The sequence below is a fragment of the Temnothorax curvispinosus genome, unplaced genomic scaffold (assembly GCF_003070985.1).
Source record: "Temnothorax curvispinosus isolate PA1 unplaced genomic scaffold, ASM307098v1 QBEX01012734.1, whole genome shotgun sequence".
Classification (NCBI taxonomy): Eukaryota; Metazoa; Arthropoda; class Insecta; order Hymenoptera; family Formicidae; genus Temnothorax; species Temnothorax curvispinosus.
The window spans coordinates 57292-74057 of record NW_020222514.1 but is presented as its reverse complement, the minus strand read 5'-3'; the positions used below and the strand labels follow the sequence as shown (position 1 = coordinate 74057).

Here is a 16766-nt window from a genome sequence, read left to right as displayed (position 1 = left end):
CTCCCTCACATTCATTGAACAATTGATAACACGTCTGACATTTTGTAGACTAAAATCTTTTTTTCAACGTATCCTGCTAAGGCAGGAATAAAATAGAGTAATTTGTATATATAACTATTCTACTGTAATTTCATATAACAACACAATTCGATATAAAACCGAAATTGGACTTATATGTATAATTTCTTGTGAAACTCTTTCGAGTAAATTATAAATATATCACGCGAATTAGAATAACCTCAGTTTCAGTAAACAAATAAAATCTTATAAAGCTTTTCAACCAATCAGATTTATGTAAAATGCTTATTCGAATCCTGCACTGATTTTGGCTCTGAAACCAATGTAGAAATCAGTTAAATCTAATATTTTATAAAGACTCATAAAGCGGTTGAAATATACTTGTTAGATATATTTCTTTAAATATACTCGACTGAAACAATGTTCAAAAATAAATAGTGTTCAAAAATAAATCTTGTACGTCGAATGATGAAAATTAAAAAAAAATTTTTTTTTTAATTTTTTTAAATATATAAATAATTCCAACGGCACTTTTTATTTATATCAATTGATTTAACAATGTTCCAAGTACATCTGGGAATTTTTTCAAGCTGATCGCACTCGTCAATTTAAAATGGTAGACGATCAAAGTGTGTGTAAGGTCAGATTAACCCAGTGTTCTTTAAAAAAAAAAATGTTTTTTACAAAAAAAATTTTTTTTTTGTTTAACATTTCTGGCTAAAAATTTTTCTGGCAAAAAAATAAAAAAAAGGGTCAAATTGACCCTGGGTGTTCTCGAAGGGTTGAATAAGAAAAATATCTTAATAATGTTCTATGATTTTATACTTAAGACTGCAATCATATATGAATCAATCTCCAGGTAGCAAGATGACGTGTAAAGACGATCGTTAAAGACGTCATTAAGACGGAATTAAAACGTCGTTGATGTCACTCTATTATCTGGGTTATTAGCCAATGTAAATATCCCATCTGTCGTAATTGGTGACAAAAATTTATGTGTGCTGACTTCAAATTTACTTTTCTTAATCAATTCCATTATCTTATTTGAATCTTCTCGCGATAGACTTTTAAATGTTTTAGTGTCCATATTTTTTTTTATGTAAAATTTAATAAAAGTCGCCGAATGTGTTTCCAAAAATTTTGCATTCAACGACAACGCAAACAGTAGAAGTTCCACAGCATTTTCAATTTTAATATCGTGTAGCAAATAATGTTCGCACATTAATTTTAAAGTTGGTACATCATACGTATGAGCTGCTATTAATATATCTTTAAACATATTATAATCACATTGTTCTATTGAGCCAGTTAAAATGTATATTAAAATCTGCTTAAAAGTTTGTATCTCATTATCCGTTACTAATTCATTCGTCATATCTTTTACTTTTCCCTTATGTTTGCAGATATACTTAAAGTAACTACTGTCGGAGTCACACAACAATTTTCTTGATAGAACATATTGTTCCTTTCCTACTATAAATTTGATTGAGTCCTCATCTCTAGACCAAAACTCATCAAAAGTCGAATCTTCAGAACATATCACGTCTTTTGAAACTTCTGTCGAAGGCAATATGGTTTTATTTATCAGATTATGAAAAATTTCGAACTTTCAATGTACTATAAGCGCATCTGTTCGATTAAACGAAAACCTCTTTGAGAACTCAATTAACAATGTCATATTGGATATATGACCTGAAATAAAGTTTGATGACAACAACTCATCAGGGTATTGTCTCGGCGCATACATTATAGTAGTGGTACATACATGAACCACTAAATGAATTATTAGTAATAAGTATATATAACATTTTATTGCATTTATCTGCGAATTATCTTGACGTGAAATACTTATTAGAATCTCGCATTGACCTATTTCTAAAAACAACGGAAACGTTATCATATTTTTGATCTTAGAAAAATGTATAAATTGATCGATTTTCCATGTATGTTCAAGTATAGTCGATTCAATATGTGTTTGACAATAGCTCTTGGTATACGAAGATAAAAATGGTGGAGATACTGTCTGCTCCTTTTTCGGTGTATCCTCGATCATCGGTAAAGATATTCTCAACTTCTTTATCAGAAATCTGAAAATAATTAATTTATTTATGAATAATAAAAAAGACGAACATCAAAATGTCCTCAAGTTTCTTGCTTTTTAACCCTGCAACCGTACACTCTTATTCGGTCCCCACTGACGGTATATGAAAACGGTATGCGGCGATATATTAAACAACCTAAAACTTTACCAAAAATTCTGAAAAAATTCATAGGCGTTCCTTGAAATTTTAACTATAAGTTTATAAATAATAATAATATTATAAAATTGATTTTGCAATTGTTAATTTAATCGTTGAACCTCTGAAAAATATCACATAATCAAAATGCCAAGGACGCTAACGACCCACACGTTTATAAAATGGATTGAATTTAAACGAATATTCTATAATGAGGCTTATAAATTATGTATAGATAAGAGCCATTTGAAATCTAATTTAACTAATACATAGAGATTTATAAAACACCTTATATATTTTTTTTATTATGACATACAATCGGAATAAAAGAGTTAAATGTGAATTGACAAATAGGAGGAGAAGACTTAAACGCAGCTATTTTCGTTGGGAAAATGTCAAAATTGATTCGTTATATAATGTCTTATGTCTTTTCTAATAACGTCCTTAAAACATGTAGTCAACGAAGTTGAGAAAAGAACTGTTGAAAACTTACTTGCTTCTCTTCCATTTTACGTATTTGCTTTTCCGCTGAATCTTGATCAGTTAAACTTAACATACTAAATTTCTCTAACGACATGCTTCTATATAATTTTCCAACACCGTCCAGATAAAGCAGTTATTAGACTAATCCGTGTACGGATGTGGCAATCGATTTCCTTTATTTCCTCCTTTGTTAAAATCAAGTATCCAAGGTACCGCAAATACAACGTCTTCCGTCTTACGTCGAGATGATGGGAGAAACGAATGCGAATGAACAAATAATTATGAACGTAGCCACTGCAAAAATGAAATAGATTCGAGCACCAGGCGCCCCGGGCCCCGACTAATCCGTAAAGTACAATGGAGGGGGCACGACCTAAGGAGCCACATACGTATGTGTTACATGTATATGTATCGTGGTTTTTTCTTAGGGTGTTTGTCCTCTCCATCTATGTCACGGATAGATCGCGCGCCACGAGATCTCGGCACGTATCATGGAACTTTTCGGAATAAATTCCGATCGGAATGATTTAATTATTTCCTAGATTTCTAAGATTTTCTAAGGAAAACAAAAGTATTCTGATCGGAATTCATCTTGAAAATTTCTATATGTGCCCTTGTATCTCTGTGCCAAAGATGCTTTCTTTTGTCACATAACGTTAAAACCTTTTAATTCTTTCGTTAGGAGTATTCTGAAATGTACTGACGGTAGTCGGTACTGAAAATCTGTAGCATATGTAAATGTAAATTATAAATTTTCAATTATTAATAGACTTAGAAATACACCCTTTATAATCTATACTATACGTTTAGCAGAAAAATTAGCTTATTGTTAGTGATTCTTTATAATTGATTTACTTTAGGTATAACTTAAGATACTTAGATGCAACAAGGATCTTAAACTAGACTTACACAAAGAACTTTTATAATTCACGACTATTTTCACTGACACACACAATGAGATTAGCTTCAAAATACTCTAATATTTTATTGAAGTTTCGCGCAGTCAAATTCTACTATAATAATTAATGAGTCGACTACCTTATTTATGCAATAATAATTGTTAATTGCTAAAATATGCTAGGAAAATAATGAATAAACAAATGCGTTTGATGAGAGATATATTAGAAACTTCTTTATTACATAGAATATACGTTAGACGATTAAACAGAATACATTAAATAGAATACATTGAATTCTCACTTTACCTGACAGATCCGACATTACATTTCAATATTATTATTATTATTTAGGAATAATTAAATTTATTCTACTCGGTTATAAAGTTTCGGTTTCATAATTCACACTTTGTATTACCCTTTACTTTCGAATTACCTTCTTTCAAAGCAACAATATAAAGTTTCATTTCAAATTAAGCACAAAAACTTCTAGATTAACAAGAGATACTAAATTAACCAAAAAGATCATATTTGTAACATTTTTATTTTTAAACCGATCTCTAGATTTTGAAATAATGAGTTATCAAATTTAACTCATTTGTAATTTTTGCGAAGCATTTTCTTCCATCTACCGATATGATTGTTTTAATTATTTAATTTAATCGCATTTTATTAAACCCCAATTAATGACAACATCGAAAACATACAATTGCGACAAACATAAAAGAACAAAAATCAAGTTTAAATTCATGGCAAATAATTTGCTCGGTGAAAAAGATAGCTGTTAAAGATTCTGATACTATAGTACACAGAATGATCTATAGAACGATTAAAAATTTTAATAAGATATAGTACTGATAAAAATAAATAAAACATTTATAGATAACGTAGGTTTGTAAAAATTCTTATATTTTCCATTTTCTTTCGTTTTAGATTAACTTGTAAACTTGAAAACGTTTTAACTAAACTACGTTGAGTATAATTAATAACAGTTTCATTCGTACATCAAAACCAAAAAAAACGAATCATTTTTAATCCATATTAATACTTATTTGCATATAAATTCTTATACATATAAATGTTAATAATGACGATAATTATAATTAGATTTCTGATGTGTCGTTGTCTTAGATTTAGGTGGTGACGAAAAAAGTTGAGTACTGATTTCAAGTGTTTTACTTTTCTCAATCAATTCCATTATCTTATTTAAATCTTCTTGCGATAAACTTTGAAATGTTTTAGTGTCCCTAATTTCTTTTATGTGAAATTTAATAAAAGTTACTGAATGCGTTTCTAAAAATTTTGCATTAGACGAAAGCGCAAGCTGTACAAGTTCAGCGGCATTTTCAATCGTAAGACTGCGTAACAAATAATATTCACACGTTAATTTTAAAGTTTGGACATCATATTTATCCGCTGCTGTTAATAATTTTTTAAGCATCTCATAATCACCCCGATCAATGGAGTCAGTTGTAATATATAATAAAACCTGTTTAAAAGATTTTACTTCATCATCCGTTACTAATTCACTTGTCATGTCTTTTTCTTTTTCCTTATGTGTAAGACAGATATACTTAAAGTAACTACTGTTGGTGTCGCACAATATTTTTTTTGATATAATATACTCTTCTTCTCCCACTATAAATTTGATTGATTTCTCATTCTTAGACTCGAATTCAAAAGTTGAGTCTTCATGAGAGTTTACCTCTTTAAATACCGGTGCAGATGGTTGTAAATTCATATGTATAGTATTATTTACCAATTGATGAAAATTTTCAATTTTGCAATGTATTATAAATGACTCTGTAGAAATGTACGAGTGGTCCGAGACATCAATTAACAATGTCATATCCGATATAAGACTCGAAATCGATCTTGATGATAAAACTGTTTCAGGCGGATGCATTATAGTAGTCGTACATGAACCGCTAAATGCTGTATCAGTACGTATTGAAATTCGTAAACCACATAGCAAATCTTGACGTGAAATACTTATTTCAATCTTGTATTGGTTGTTTTCTCCAAATGGTGGAGAATTTAATGTATCTACGATTACAGCAAGACGCCCAAATTGATCAATTTTCCATGTATAGTCAGACGTAGTCACTTCAAACGTTGTTTGAGAATAGCTCTTGATATATGAAGGTAAAAATAATGAAGATACTTTCTGTTCCATTTTCGTCTCAGTATGGGTATTTTTATCTTCTTCAAATCTCCACAACTGGAAATAATTAACTTACTTATAAATAATAAAAATAATCAAAATCAAAATATCCTGAAAAAGTCTCTATACTTTTTATAATAAAATAGATTGAATTTTAAACAAATATTACAATAACATGTAATACGCTTATACGCTCACGTAAGAGCCATTTAAAATCGGGTTTAATCACAGACTTCTACATATATTACTCAAGACTGCTAACTTGTATAGCAGCTGTCTTTATTGTAGGATAGAAATTCATTTAACCGTTGTCCAAAAATACAGCGATATTGTATAGAAGTCTGTAGATGTAACAAATATAATAAAGTGAAAACATATAGAAGCCTGTGGATTAAACTTGAAAAACATAGAGATTTTTGGGACACCTTATACTTAATATATTTTTCTTTAAATAAAAATAAATTGTATGTCAGACAATCACAAAAGAGTTGAATGAATAGCTGAATTGTAAGAGAAAACTTAAACATGATTATTTTCGTTGATCAAGATCAATTTAATAAATACTTGAAAGTTATGACTATTGTCATATTTGTGTCAAATTCCAAGAATTATTAATAAGTGCTGCTTTCTTGCTCAAGTCTTACACGATCTATAAATCCCGTTAAAAATTTAAGGAGATACTTATATTTAACCCTTCGCAGAACCAGTGGGGCTTTAGAGACCCGGTCAATATTTCAGTTTTAAATTTTTTGGAGACTACTGGTTCATAAAAAAAACCCCAAACAAGAATCAAGCATATATAACGATATAAATAGATTCTTAAAGCCTTCGAAAGTATACTTGAATTTTTTCAGATTTTTTATGGCACTGTTACAGCTTGAAAATTTTAACTACCCTAAAAGACCCACAAGTCCGACGGAAGCAGCAAATTATTCATGTTCTGCGAAGGGTTAAAATTTTATCCCCCTTTACACACATTGATGTACATGTATATAAGTCCAATTTTTAAAATATTTTTTTATATTACATATAAACAGAGTACTGTCTTGAATTCTGATACAACAGATTTATCTGAAGTGGACTTTTTGCATTAATAATTTTACTGATTAATAATTGCATTAAAATTTCACCTTTTAGTAGAAAATAGATTTGATATGTGTATGAATTTATGCATTTTTTTTGCTATGTAGTAGAATGAATAGAAATGACGCTTTAGGAAATTTCATGATTAATTCGTTATACTTCAAAAAGTCTTATATGTTTTCTAACAACTAATGTTCTAACAACGCGTAGTCACAATAAAGTTGAGAAAAGAACTGTTAAGAACTTTAGTCGATTTGCCATTATGCGTACTTACTTTTCCGCTGAATCTTAATCAGTCGAACCAAGATCTTGCGTTTCTTTTTCAATAGCTACGATAATATTCGAGCACTGTCTAGATACTCTAGATGATGATATTAGATTAATGCGTGTATAATAAGGTTTGGCGACTGATCTCTCTGATTTCCTTTTATCAAATCGAGTTCTGAAGCTGTTGTCTGTTGCGAATACAACGTTAATCTGTGATGTAAAAAAAGATGAGAATCAACAAATGAACGCGGACAAGCAGACGCAGGACGCAGTCACTCAACTGCAATATCACGCTACCTATTGGGAATGACTAAACTGCGATACGCCATCTGGTGGCGAAAACAGAACTAAAAAGAGTAGGTCGCCGGCTGCCACATAAATAAATCGACTTAAAAAACTATACACATAGTGGCACTCCCCGGAAAATTTTACCCCTATTTCATATACTTTTGGTAAAAATTCGGTTCAGGGAATAAGCACATACGTCGTATTGTAGAGTGACAAGTGACCTACTCTCTCCGGCCATTTTGCCTTGTGACGTCACGACCGCCAATCCCAATAATGCTCGAAATCGCAGCACTGGCACTGGCTGCAGTAATGCCGGCGATGGCGCGGGGCATGGCAATATATGTATGTAATTGCGTGATTATTAGCAAGATTTATATGTAGCAGTGGTATATCGTCAATTAACATATTATTATTTTTCATTTTCATTATTTTCATTTTCTCTTTCTGTATTCGAACTAGTTGATGTTTTGTGCAATGAAACATTTAGGATAGGAATATTATCCAACGGAACACAATTTCCTTGTGTAATTTCATTGTGATGCAGAAGGCGTTTATATGAAGCTATAAATTGCGCTTGATACTGGGATTATTATTATATCCTCCCATTGCTCGAATACATGAAAAAAACATTTCCAAGTGATCTTGTGATAACTTATAAGACAATAGATATTGCAAATATCCCTTCTCTACATAAATTCATAAAATAAAAACTGTACATTTTTCATATTAATAATTAACCCAAGAAAACCGGTTATGATGTTGTTTCTATCACTGAAACACGTTTCCCTTTAACTTGTAATGTAATAGATGACAAATACTTAATAGATGTATCAAAAAAAGAAAAAATTTCTTTCATTTTATCCTTAGATAATGGCTTAATTCTTATATATTTACTGCAATAAAAATTTCTTGAATTAAGACAATCAAAAATATTGTTCATTATTCTACAAAATTAGGCTGTGGCAATACAATTTGTAAAATCTGGATGACCATCTTCATGAAACTGCTCTAAGGCTGCGGCACTACTCTCGCTTAAAATTTGTACAGCTAGTTTTACGTTCATTTTATTTTTGTACCACTGTATATGTTTAGAAGTCAATTTGTTAGCCAAATGAAAGCAACCATTGTTTTGAAGATGAACAAGTTTTACCATAAATTCCCATCTGATTGCATTACCATCACCATCATACAGTATTTCTTTAGAAGCAAAAGTATTTCTGACTAATTTATACTCATATGACAAGCGTCAAAAATGATTGGAATCTTATAACCATGATGAGTTGGGTGCAAAATGCTATCAAAATTATTATTAGCATTTAAATATTTACACATGCTAATATTTGATATGAGTCCATCAAAAGTTAATTAAAGCAATGACCTGAATTCCACAACTACTTATGGAAGTAAGAACTGTCTTTGTAATTTCACCTCGTTCTTCTGCAGTAAGTCCGTTAACAAAGAAGTATGCAATTGATAGTTGATTGATACAAGTTTCCATCTTTCATTTACACCGTTTAATAAATATACTAATGCTTGCTTAGCTACAGGTAAACGTTTATTATCATGGGTAGGCAATTCATTTTCCACATATCCTGTTAATGTTTTTTTTGTATGATCCTATACTGCACTTTATTTGTCTTCTAATGGCCGTAATGAGGCATGCATATAATTTCTTATCGCCTGCATTATCACTTTTCCTTTTCAATATCTGCACTGCTGCTTCTTGGAGTTAAACCTGGCGATCCATTTATATTGCTGTACCAAGCACGAATAGTGGATGGCGCTGGTAATTTATTATGAAAAATATTTCTGATATAATCATATGCCTTTGGACTATATAAAAGTTTAAAGTTAATGCAAAAGCACGTAATTCCGCAGAATATTTGCCTTTTCTTCTATCCTTAATTTGTCAAATAATATCGATATCTTCAGAAATACTCTAAACATTATAGAAAAGAAATTTACAATCAATATTGTTTTTTTTAAGATATGTTAACAAAATATTGAATATGATTTCCCAAAAATTTTTTTGATAAAATATTACAACAAAATAATCTGAATTCGATTTAAATTATTTGATATGTAGTTCTTTTTATATTTTATGTTACATTATTGTGATAATTTTTAATTATTATTCAAAGTAAGGATAAGGATAAAGATAATTTTTTAAATAGAATTTTTTATAACTAGTTAAAATAAAACGATTTAATAAAGTTACATTTAAAAAATATATAAAGCATTACATTAATGATATTATATAAATGTCATAAATATAAAATATTCAAAAAATATAATATGGAAGTTTTACAACTCTGTCTGTCTGAGTAGGATAAGGAATAATAATTTTAAAGACATAAATTAATGGAAGATAATAAAATTTTAAGATATTTTTAACTACTTAGTTAAAAAAATTTATTTTTTATGTGTAGCGCAGATTTTTTAAAAATACATACAAAGATTATTTTTTCAACATGATTGTGTTATACATATCTCTACAAAGGTATGAACAGTAATATATATAATTAATTAATGTTATTGCAAACTCGATTGCAGATTAAATGTCTCGATGTTGCATAAGGCATAATTATCAAATAAAATATTGTAAGGATCAACTCGATGGGATATCAGGATAATAGAAATTAGATGTGCTTATTTTTATATAGTTTATTATTTAGTTTCGTTACACACGACTCGATACGGTAGGCACCGCAGCGCGCAACCGGAGACGGTCTACCTCTACCTTTCGCGGCTCACGATCGTCTGTCCGCGCATTACAATCGGAGCAACAAGCTCCGTGTTCAGCTCTGATCACGCCTGTCCGGCGTAATGTCTCCTCCCGACATTTCCGCAGGTCTGCCAGCTACAGTGCCAACGTGACTAATCTTAACGCGGGTTTCTTACAATATTAAACGAATATTATTCCTGTGACGCATGATCCATTTCTTCTCTCTAAATTAATTACGCATCCTTATTACGCTTCTTTCTAAATATTTCAATTATGCAAATGCCAATACGTTATTCTATTAAAATTTATAAATCACAATAATTTCATTTAATTCCCTGCTCATTACATTGTTTATAACGTATTGCAATCATTTTCAAAGTTTTAATTCGCTTCCTTTACTAATCTTACTTTTTTATTTTCAGGTACGCTATGCTCACTCTCTAGATCATCACAGGAATGATCAGGTAAGTATAAAATAAACTTCTGTTAATAATTAATACGCTTGTAAATGAATAAAACGTAAATAACGCATATTTCCCATTTTCAGGAATTCAGATTAAATATCTGTAAAATGCCTCTGCGGCTTGCAAAACAATGCCAATTAATTTTATTAGTTCTCTAGTGAACAATTCTAATAATTAAATTGATTCCACACGCAGGGTACGAAAATCGATAAACTGACCTCTCGCGACAATAAAATTCTTCAAATGCGAATAAATTGCAACTTTTACTTTATAACATCAAATGTCCTTTCAAACTAATGCACTCTATGCTAATTTTCTCGCATAATTATCGAAATTTAACTTTTTAATAATTTTTATGAAAATCTTTAATAATCATATTCATATTTCTCGATTAAAATGACTATCTTATACTTAATTAAGCTAAACTAAACACAAATATCGTATTTATTATGAATAATACTTAATAATTAAATATCTCGTCAAAATGAGTCGCGTATCGAAATAATGATTTAATCGAAATAAAAATTATATGGACTCGTTTCTCTAGTCCTCCTATATAAATACAAATATATCAATATTAAAGCACTCTGACGCTTCGTTCAAGTTTCGACCTAACAACTTGAAAATCCATAATAATAGGAAAAATCAAATAAAAAGTATACGGGTAGCTTTCTTTAGTTATACAAGAGACAAAACGAGATCTTTTGGAGCTCGATCGGATCAAAACTCACAAAGTCGCTATGTCAAAATTTGAAAAAGTGAAAAAATTAAATATCTATTCAATTATCACGAATTAACAGCACGGATCTCACTTAGTTGGGTCCAAACATACATGAAAATATTTTATTCTATTGAAAAGCTCTCTTTGAAAAGCTCGATTTTTAAGGTCTTAACCCTTTGATGCCTAAATTCGTAATAACTGTCTGATCACCACGTAATTAGTCTCGTTGGACTCGTCTTGCTTCACTGAACCACGTTATGTAAATAAAAATCGAAATTTATAATTATTTAAAAATTTTCCGAAATTTAACCCTTTCAGGTATGCATCCTGGATTGCGCTATCTAAATCAAATAAAATAATGAGTATATATCTGGGTTTGGGATGTTAAACTAAATGAGAATTTATCATTTTTCAGTTTCTCATATAGTTTTGTAAACTATATATAATTGTAATTTCAATCTCACTTTAGCCCCGTCTACTTGAACCTTGTTTACAGAAACAGCTTATGTCCATTTTCTATATCAATGTAAATTAACTTTAATTAACCTTTTATTTTTTCTAGTTCTAAGATTAAAAATTAATCTACATTAAATAGCAGAAATAAATATTATGAAATCAAACGAATTGTGTTTAGAGTATATAGGTACCTACATTTCTAAATCGCAACAACTTAACTCGGGAAATTAATTCAATATAGCTCTTATATGGCGAAAATTGCAGGAAAATTTTTTAATTTACCCTTAATCCCTTACTCCTTAATTTCTAAATTTTTTTTTCGTAAAATAAAAGAAAATGGATAATTCCGTCTGATTAATATGAAAGCTGTATTATCAACGTTAATTATATAGTGATTAAGTTAATTGCAGTGCGATCCAAGTCGTCCTTAAAATTAACACGACTGACAAAAATTGATATGTAAAAGCTACATAAGGAAATCTGTCAACTTCTGCCGAATTTATCAATCGAATTACATATTAATTAGATCTCAGCACGAAATGGAAAAGCTACGCGTGTCTCTCGCGCGACATGACGAAATACAAAAAAAGCAAGCCCGTCCGTCAGCTGCTCTTTCTGCACTCCCTTTCCTTCTCACGCAAATCGGTATATCAATCTCGTAATGAAAAAGATTTATTAACGCAAGTAGACGAGAAGTGATGAAAAGCCAAGGCGCGACAATCGAGTCGACGTCGTCGACAACACGGGGCACCACGTGTCTACCTCGACGACGGCGGTGGGCCGGGCCGGGTGGGCGCGCACAATACACATGCCCATCTAAAAATACCCGCAGTCCGGCGAGAGTCGTCCGATCGTGTCGATCCGGGGCTGATCGACTCGAAGAAGCGAAAGAGAGGAACAGAAATGGATCTGATGCGGCATCGCAAAATTATGATCTACGTGGTGACATTCCTGGCGTACGCCTGGTCCGGGTGGGGCGCCGGGCTGCTGACGAATCTACGGGACGCCGTGCTGGCGGCGGAGACGGTTTTCCATGACCTCTTCGCCAACGTCATAACCGTGGCGAAGAAGATCAAGGACATACACGAGGTGATCGACGCCGCCGTGGAGGAGAACTGCGTCTTCCAGTGTCCCGACGGTGTGTATTATCCAGGGGGGGAGGAGAAAGGGGGGCTGCGATTTCACATGTGTCAACGCCGACGGTTATCAGAGGTTATCTCCCAACGCCGCTATTGGTCAATTCTCCGATCGATTCGCGCGGATCTTCCTGGCTTTTAATTGCACTTTCTACACCCCTTTCCTTCTTCCTTCAGATTTGCGGAATGGCTTCGATCGAAGTTCGATTAATTAACTTTAATCTGTAATTCTTTCTAATTCTTAAAACTGGAAAAGGATAAAAAGTAGGTTAAATCGAGATTAATACTGTACCGATAGAAATGGACATAATTGTTGTGTCTCTGTCAAATTTCGCGAATACAAATATACAAAACCCGCTTTTTTCAATTCTGTTACGCTTTCCATAAAAATCGATCGCAGAAATATCATACATTGCGGAGAAAGAGAATAAAACGACGAATTAATTAATAAGATTTCTCCGCTTTTGTTCCTCGTGAGTGCACAAACGTGAACGCCTGACGGCGGCGACAGCTGCATAAGTGCATACATGGTGCGTCGCGATTGGACGAGCTCACGAGCGGCGCGGCGGCGTTGCGGCCGGACTAATGGCGCATTATTCAAATCGTTTTCAGGATCCGCGCCGAAGGCGGACTGGAATCACAAGCCGCAAAGCGACGGATGCGGTTCCCTCGGGATCCAGGTCGGTGTGCCTCCCTGAGAGAATGGATAAACAATACGTGACTGAGCAATTTTTTTTATAATAAAATGATTTTTGTCTCGTCTTTACATTTGTCAATTAACTGCGCGAACAAGTTGCGCATCATTTGTAATTTATATTATTTACAATCTACAAGTTTGGTCAATTCATCATTTGTAACGCATAAATTTACAATCTAATCTACGACAATTTAAATTTATAATTTAATCAGCGCTGATAATTCAATTTAGTCGAGTTTGCAATTTAATTTAGTTGGAGTTTCTATAGTTTAATTTGATTAATCGCACGGTCATTACATATCGTTATGAATATTTGCAGGTGAATCAGGAATACCTTCCGGTCACCGCCGAAATGACCAAGTGCTGCGACGCCCACGACATTTGCTACGATACTTGTAACATGGATAAGGAGAAGTGCGATCTGGAATTCAAGAGATGCCTCTACAGATATTGCGACACGTATCAAAACACCGGCTACAGTATCGTCAACACGTGCAAGGCTGCGGCCAAGACCCTCTTCACGGGAACGATCGCGCTGGGTTGCAAGAGCTTCCTCGACGCTCAGAAGCAGGCATGTTACTGTCCCGATAAGCGGAGCAAAAACAAGAAACCGAAGAAAGCTGCGCAGGCCGGCGGGGAATTATAACGTTGCATATTGGAATTTGGAATATAAAAATGACATTATAATATAATTATACTACAAAGCGTATTGCATACAGAATAGGAATTTGTATCGACTCTCTGGCAAACGAAATCTAGATTTTTGTAATGCCATGCATTATAGCAGTATTAATTTAATAAGAAATCTTAAATTAAGCGTGAGAAATGTGAATTTTATAATATAAAAAATAGGGCAGCTACGTCTCTCGTTGTAATTATAACGATTATAATTATTACTAATTAGAACTTATATTAATTAAAGCGAAGATGATAAGATATAGAGGCACGTGTAGAATTGATTGCGTCGGAATTGAGAATGATTTCCCTCTTGCAAGCCTGAATCGTGTTCGTCTTTTGAAAAAACAGTGGACGGTCTTTCGCGATACAAATGTCAACGTGACAACTGTCTCCGGGCAAAATCACCGGACCGAGACCGGTGTGAATGATAAATAATAAATTGTCAAGTTAAATTGTCGGGACAATCGCTGACACTTCCGTAAGGTGAGGCGGAAATGGGGAACGCCAATTCCGCGCAACCGCCGAAGGTACAGAAAGACCGGAAGGAGGGTCACTGCAAGTAAGATAATTTCTACTTTATGACGCGAAGCGGTATCTAGTCCCGTACGACTCCACGTTTCTGATATTTACGGATTCTTGATTCATCCTTGGCACCCGACGTAGGCTTGCTCAAGTTGCATCATGCTAATTTACATCATGCACTTTGAATTTTGACGTCAGAAACGATGAAAAGTTGCGCATGATTTTCTCGCAACGAAAGATATATCCATAAAAGAAAAGTTTATGTACAATTTTTATAGAAAAAATAATTTCTCCCCAACTAATAATTATTATTTACGCAAACGTAAAAGCGCAAGAATTGTTCGCTTTTGATGTCATAATACAGAATGTTGAAACTTTTCGACGAGATCAACACAGAGCGCAGCGCAAAAGCGTACTTTGCAGTTTCGCCCTTCACGTAGCGCAGATACCGGAAAAGGCAGACAACCCGCGAACGAAAGCGGAAAAGCAGCCGGCCAAAGTTCGCAGAATAGGCATAACGTCCGGGCTCGAGCGACGAATCCCTTCATCATTTTCTTCCTGCGACTTCGCAGCAAGAAGCCGAACGAGCATGTCACCGTGATAGCGCGAGCCGCGGGCAAATTGTGGTCCCGCATGACTCCCGAGCAGAGAAAGAAATACGTGGATCTCGCCAACGAGGAAAAGAAACGGCGCCAGGAAAGGAAACGGAAGAGAAAACGTTCGTCCACGCACTCGAGGTAATCCACGAGAAAGAAATGAGAGCACGGCGCGTAAATCACTATCAACTCCCAACCGAGTGAATCGTTCAAGATAAAAGTGGACTGAGTCCATAAAATTATCAAGTTTAAGAAGCCATAATTTTATGTCTAATTTAATAATGAACTATGAGAATGTGACTCGTAAAATCCACGAGAGAATGTACATTTGCCAAGGTATCATACAGAAATTATGGACTTATTTTACTTTTGCTCAGAATCCTTCAAATACAAGCTAGAGCTCTGATCGCATTTCCTATGTCCAGGATGAAGTAACAAAGCTTGTAGAGGATCGAGTTCGCGCAGGATGATTCTGCACACTACGCGTACGTCGTACATGGCACCTGGAAACGAACAAAGACACGATCACGTATTTTTGATTTCTTTTTTATTTGTTAGTAGTCTTTTTTAGATCTATGTACAATAAATATTGATGTATTTTTATACATTATTAATTATCTTATTCAATTACTCTAAGCTAGGCAATTCGCCGTTTTTCTTTCGTTTTCTTTTCGTTCTCTCGTCTGAAAAAATTAAACTCGTAACGTTTCGTACCATAAATATATTATTATTTTTTTGTCGTCACGACCGTTCCGCGAAGCGTCGCCCACAACGAGGGAGGGAAATTACGCGGTTTCGGGACAATGTGTTCAGGGTAACGCGCTCATGTTACCGATGTTCCTCTTTCCTTCACTTCGCGAAGGGAAATCGACGTACGCGCACGCTTTCTCTCGCGATTTCGATACAAAAAATAATTTCGGCACGAGTCTCGCGACGCTTCGTGGAAGAGCCTGATTGCGCGCTCCGTTATTCATTTCGAAATTAGAGCTACCCTCTCGCGATATTAGATAATAAAAACATATAATAATGAATGCTCGAACGAAGGCGTGACATCGTACATGTGACAATTAAAATATAACGCATGATTACGTTTCCTGTGTGAGTTTCTGTATATATGTATGTATGTATGTATGTACTGTTTTGTGTGCGTGTGTGTTTCACATCTGTCACAATAGTAATGATTATTAATGATAATAATAATAACAATTCATAAAAATTATGTAAACGATGGCGTTGACGATCGAGACTGACGATTTTACACTGGTGAGACGATGTCGGCGACAATTAATCGACTTCCGTAATAATACAATTAGGATTATCATAGCAGTTACGCAG

The 16766-nt window shown here is 33.3% G+C and overlaps 4 protein-coding genes across 4 annotated transcripts; 2 read left to right on the top strand and 2 right to left on the bottom strand.

Annotated features, from left to right (window-relative positions):
- Positions 1-855: 855 nt before the first annotated feature.
- On the bottom strand, positions 856-2832 carry LOC112462728 (speckle-type POZ protein-like). Its single transcript, XM_025028664.1, has 2 exons — positions 2749-2832; positions 856-1624 (listed from the first exon to the last, which is right to left on the bottom strand). The coding sequence occupies exons 1-2, from the start codon at positions 2830-2832 to the stop codon at positions 929-931; spliced, it is 780 nt and encodes a 259-aa protein (XP_024884432.1). The 3' UTR covers positions 856-928.
- Positions 2833-3384: 552 nt separating this feature from the next.
- Positions 3385-7368, bottom strand: LOC112462727 (speckle-type POZ protein-like). Its single transcript, XM_025028663.1, has 3 exons — positions 7156-7368; positions 4727-5855; positions 3385-3461 (listed from the first exon to the last, which is right to left on the bottom strand). The coding sequence occupies exons 2-3, from the start codon at positions 5808-5810 to the stop codon at positions 3385-3387; spliced, it is 1161 nt and encodes a 386-aa protein (XP_024884431.1). The 5' UTR covers positions 5811-5855; positions 7156-7368.
- A 5202-nt stretch (positions 7369-12570) lies between these two features.
- On the top strand, positions 12571-14575 carry LOC112462744 (group XIIA secretory phospholipase A2). Its single transcript, XM_025028703.1, has 3 exons — positions 12571-12940; positions 13551-13618; positions 13955-14575. The coding sequence occupies exons 1-3, from the start codon at positions 12706-12708 to the stop codon at positions 14279-14281; spliced, it is 630 nt and encodes a 209-aa protein (XP_024884471.1). The 5' UTR covers positions 12571-12705; the 3' UTR covers positions 14282-14575.
- A 232-nt stretch (positions 14576-14807) lies between these two features.
- LOC112462786 (high mobility group protein homolog TDP-1-like) lies at positions 14808-16284 on the top strand. The gene is made up of 3 exons (XM_025028809.1): positions 14808-14872; positions 15207-15572; positions 15857-16284. The coding sequence occupies exons 1-3, from the start codon at positions 14808-14810 to the stop codon at positions 15864-15866; spliced, it is 441 nt and encodes a 146-aa protein (XP_024884577.1). The 3' UTR covers positions 15867-16284.
- Positions 16285-16766: the final 482 nt, after the last annotated feature.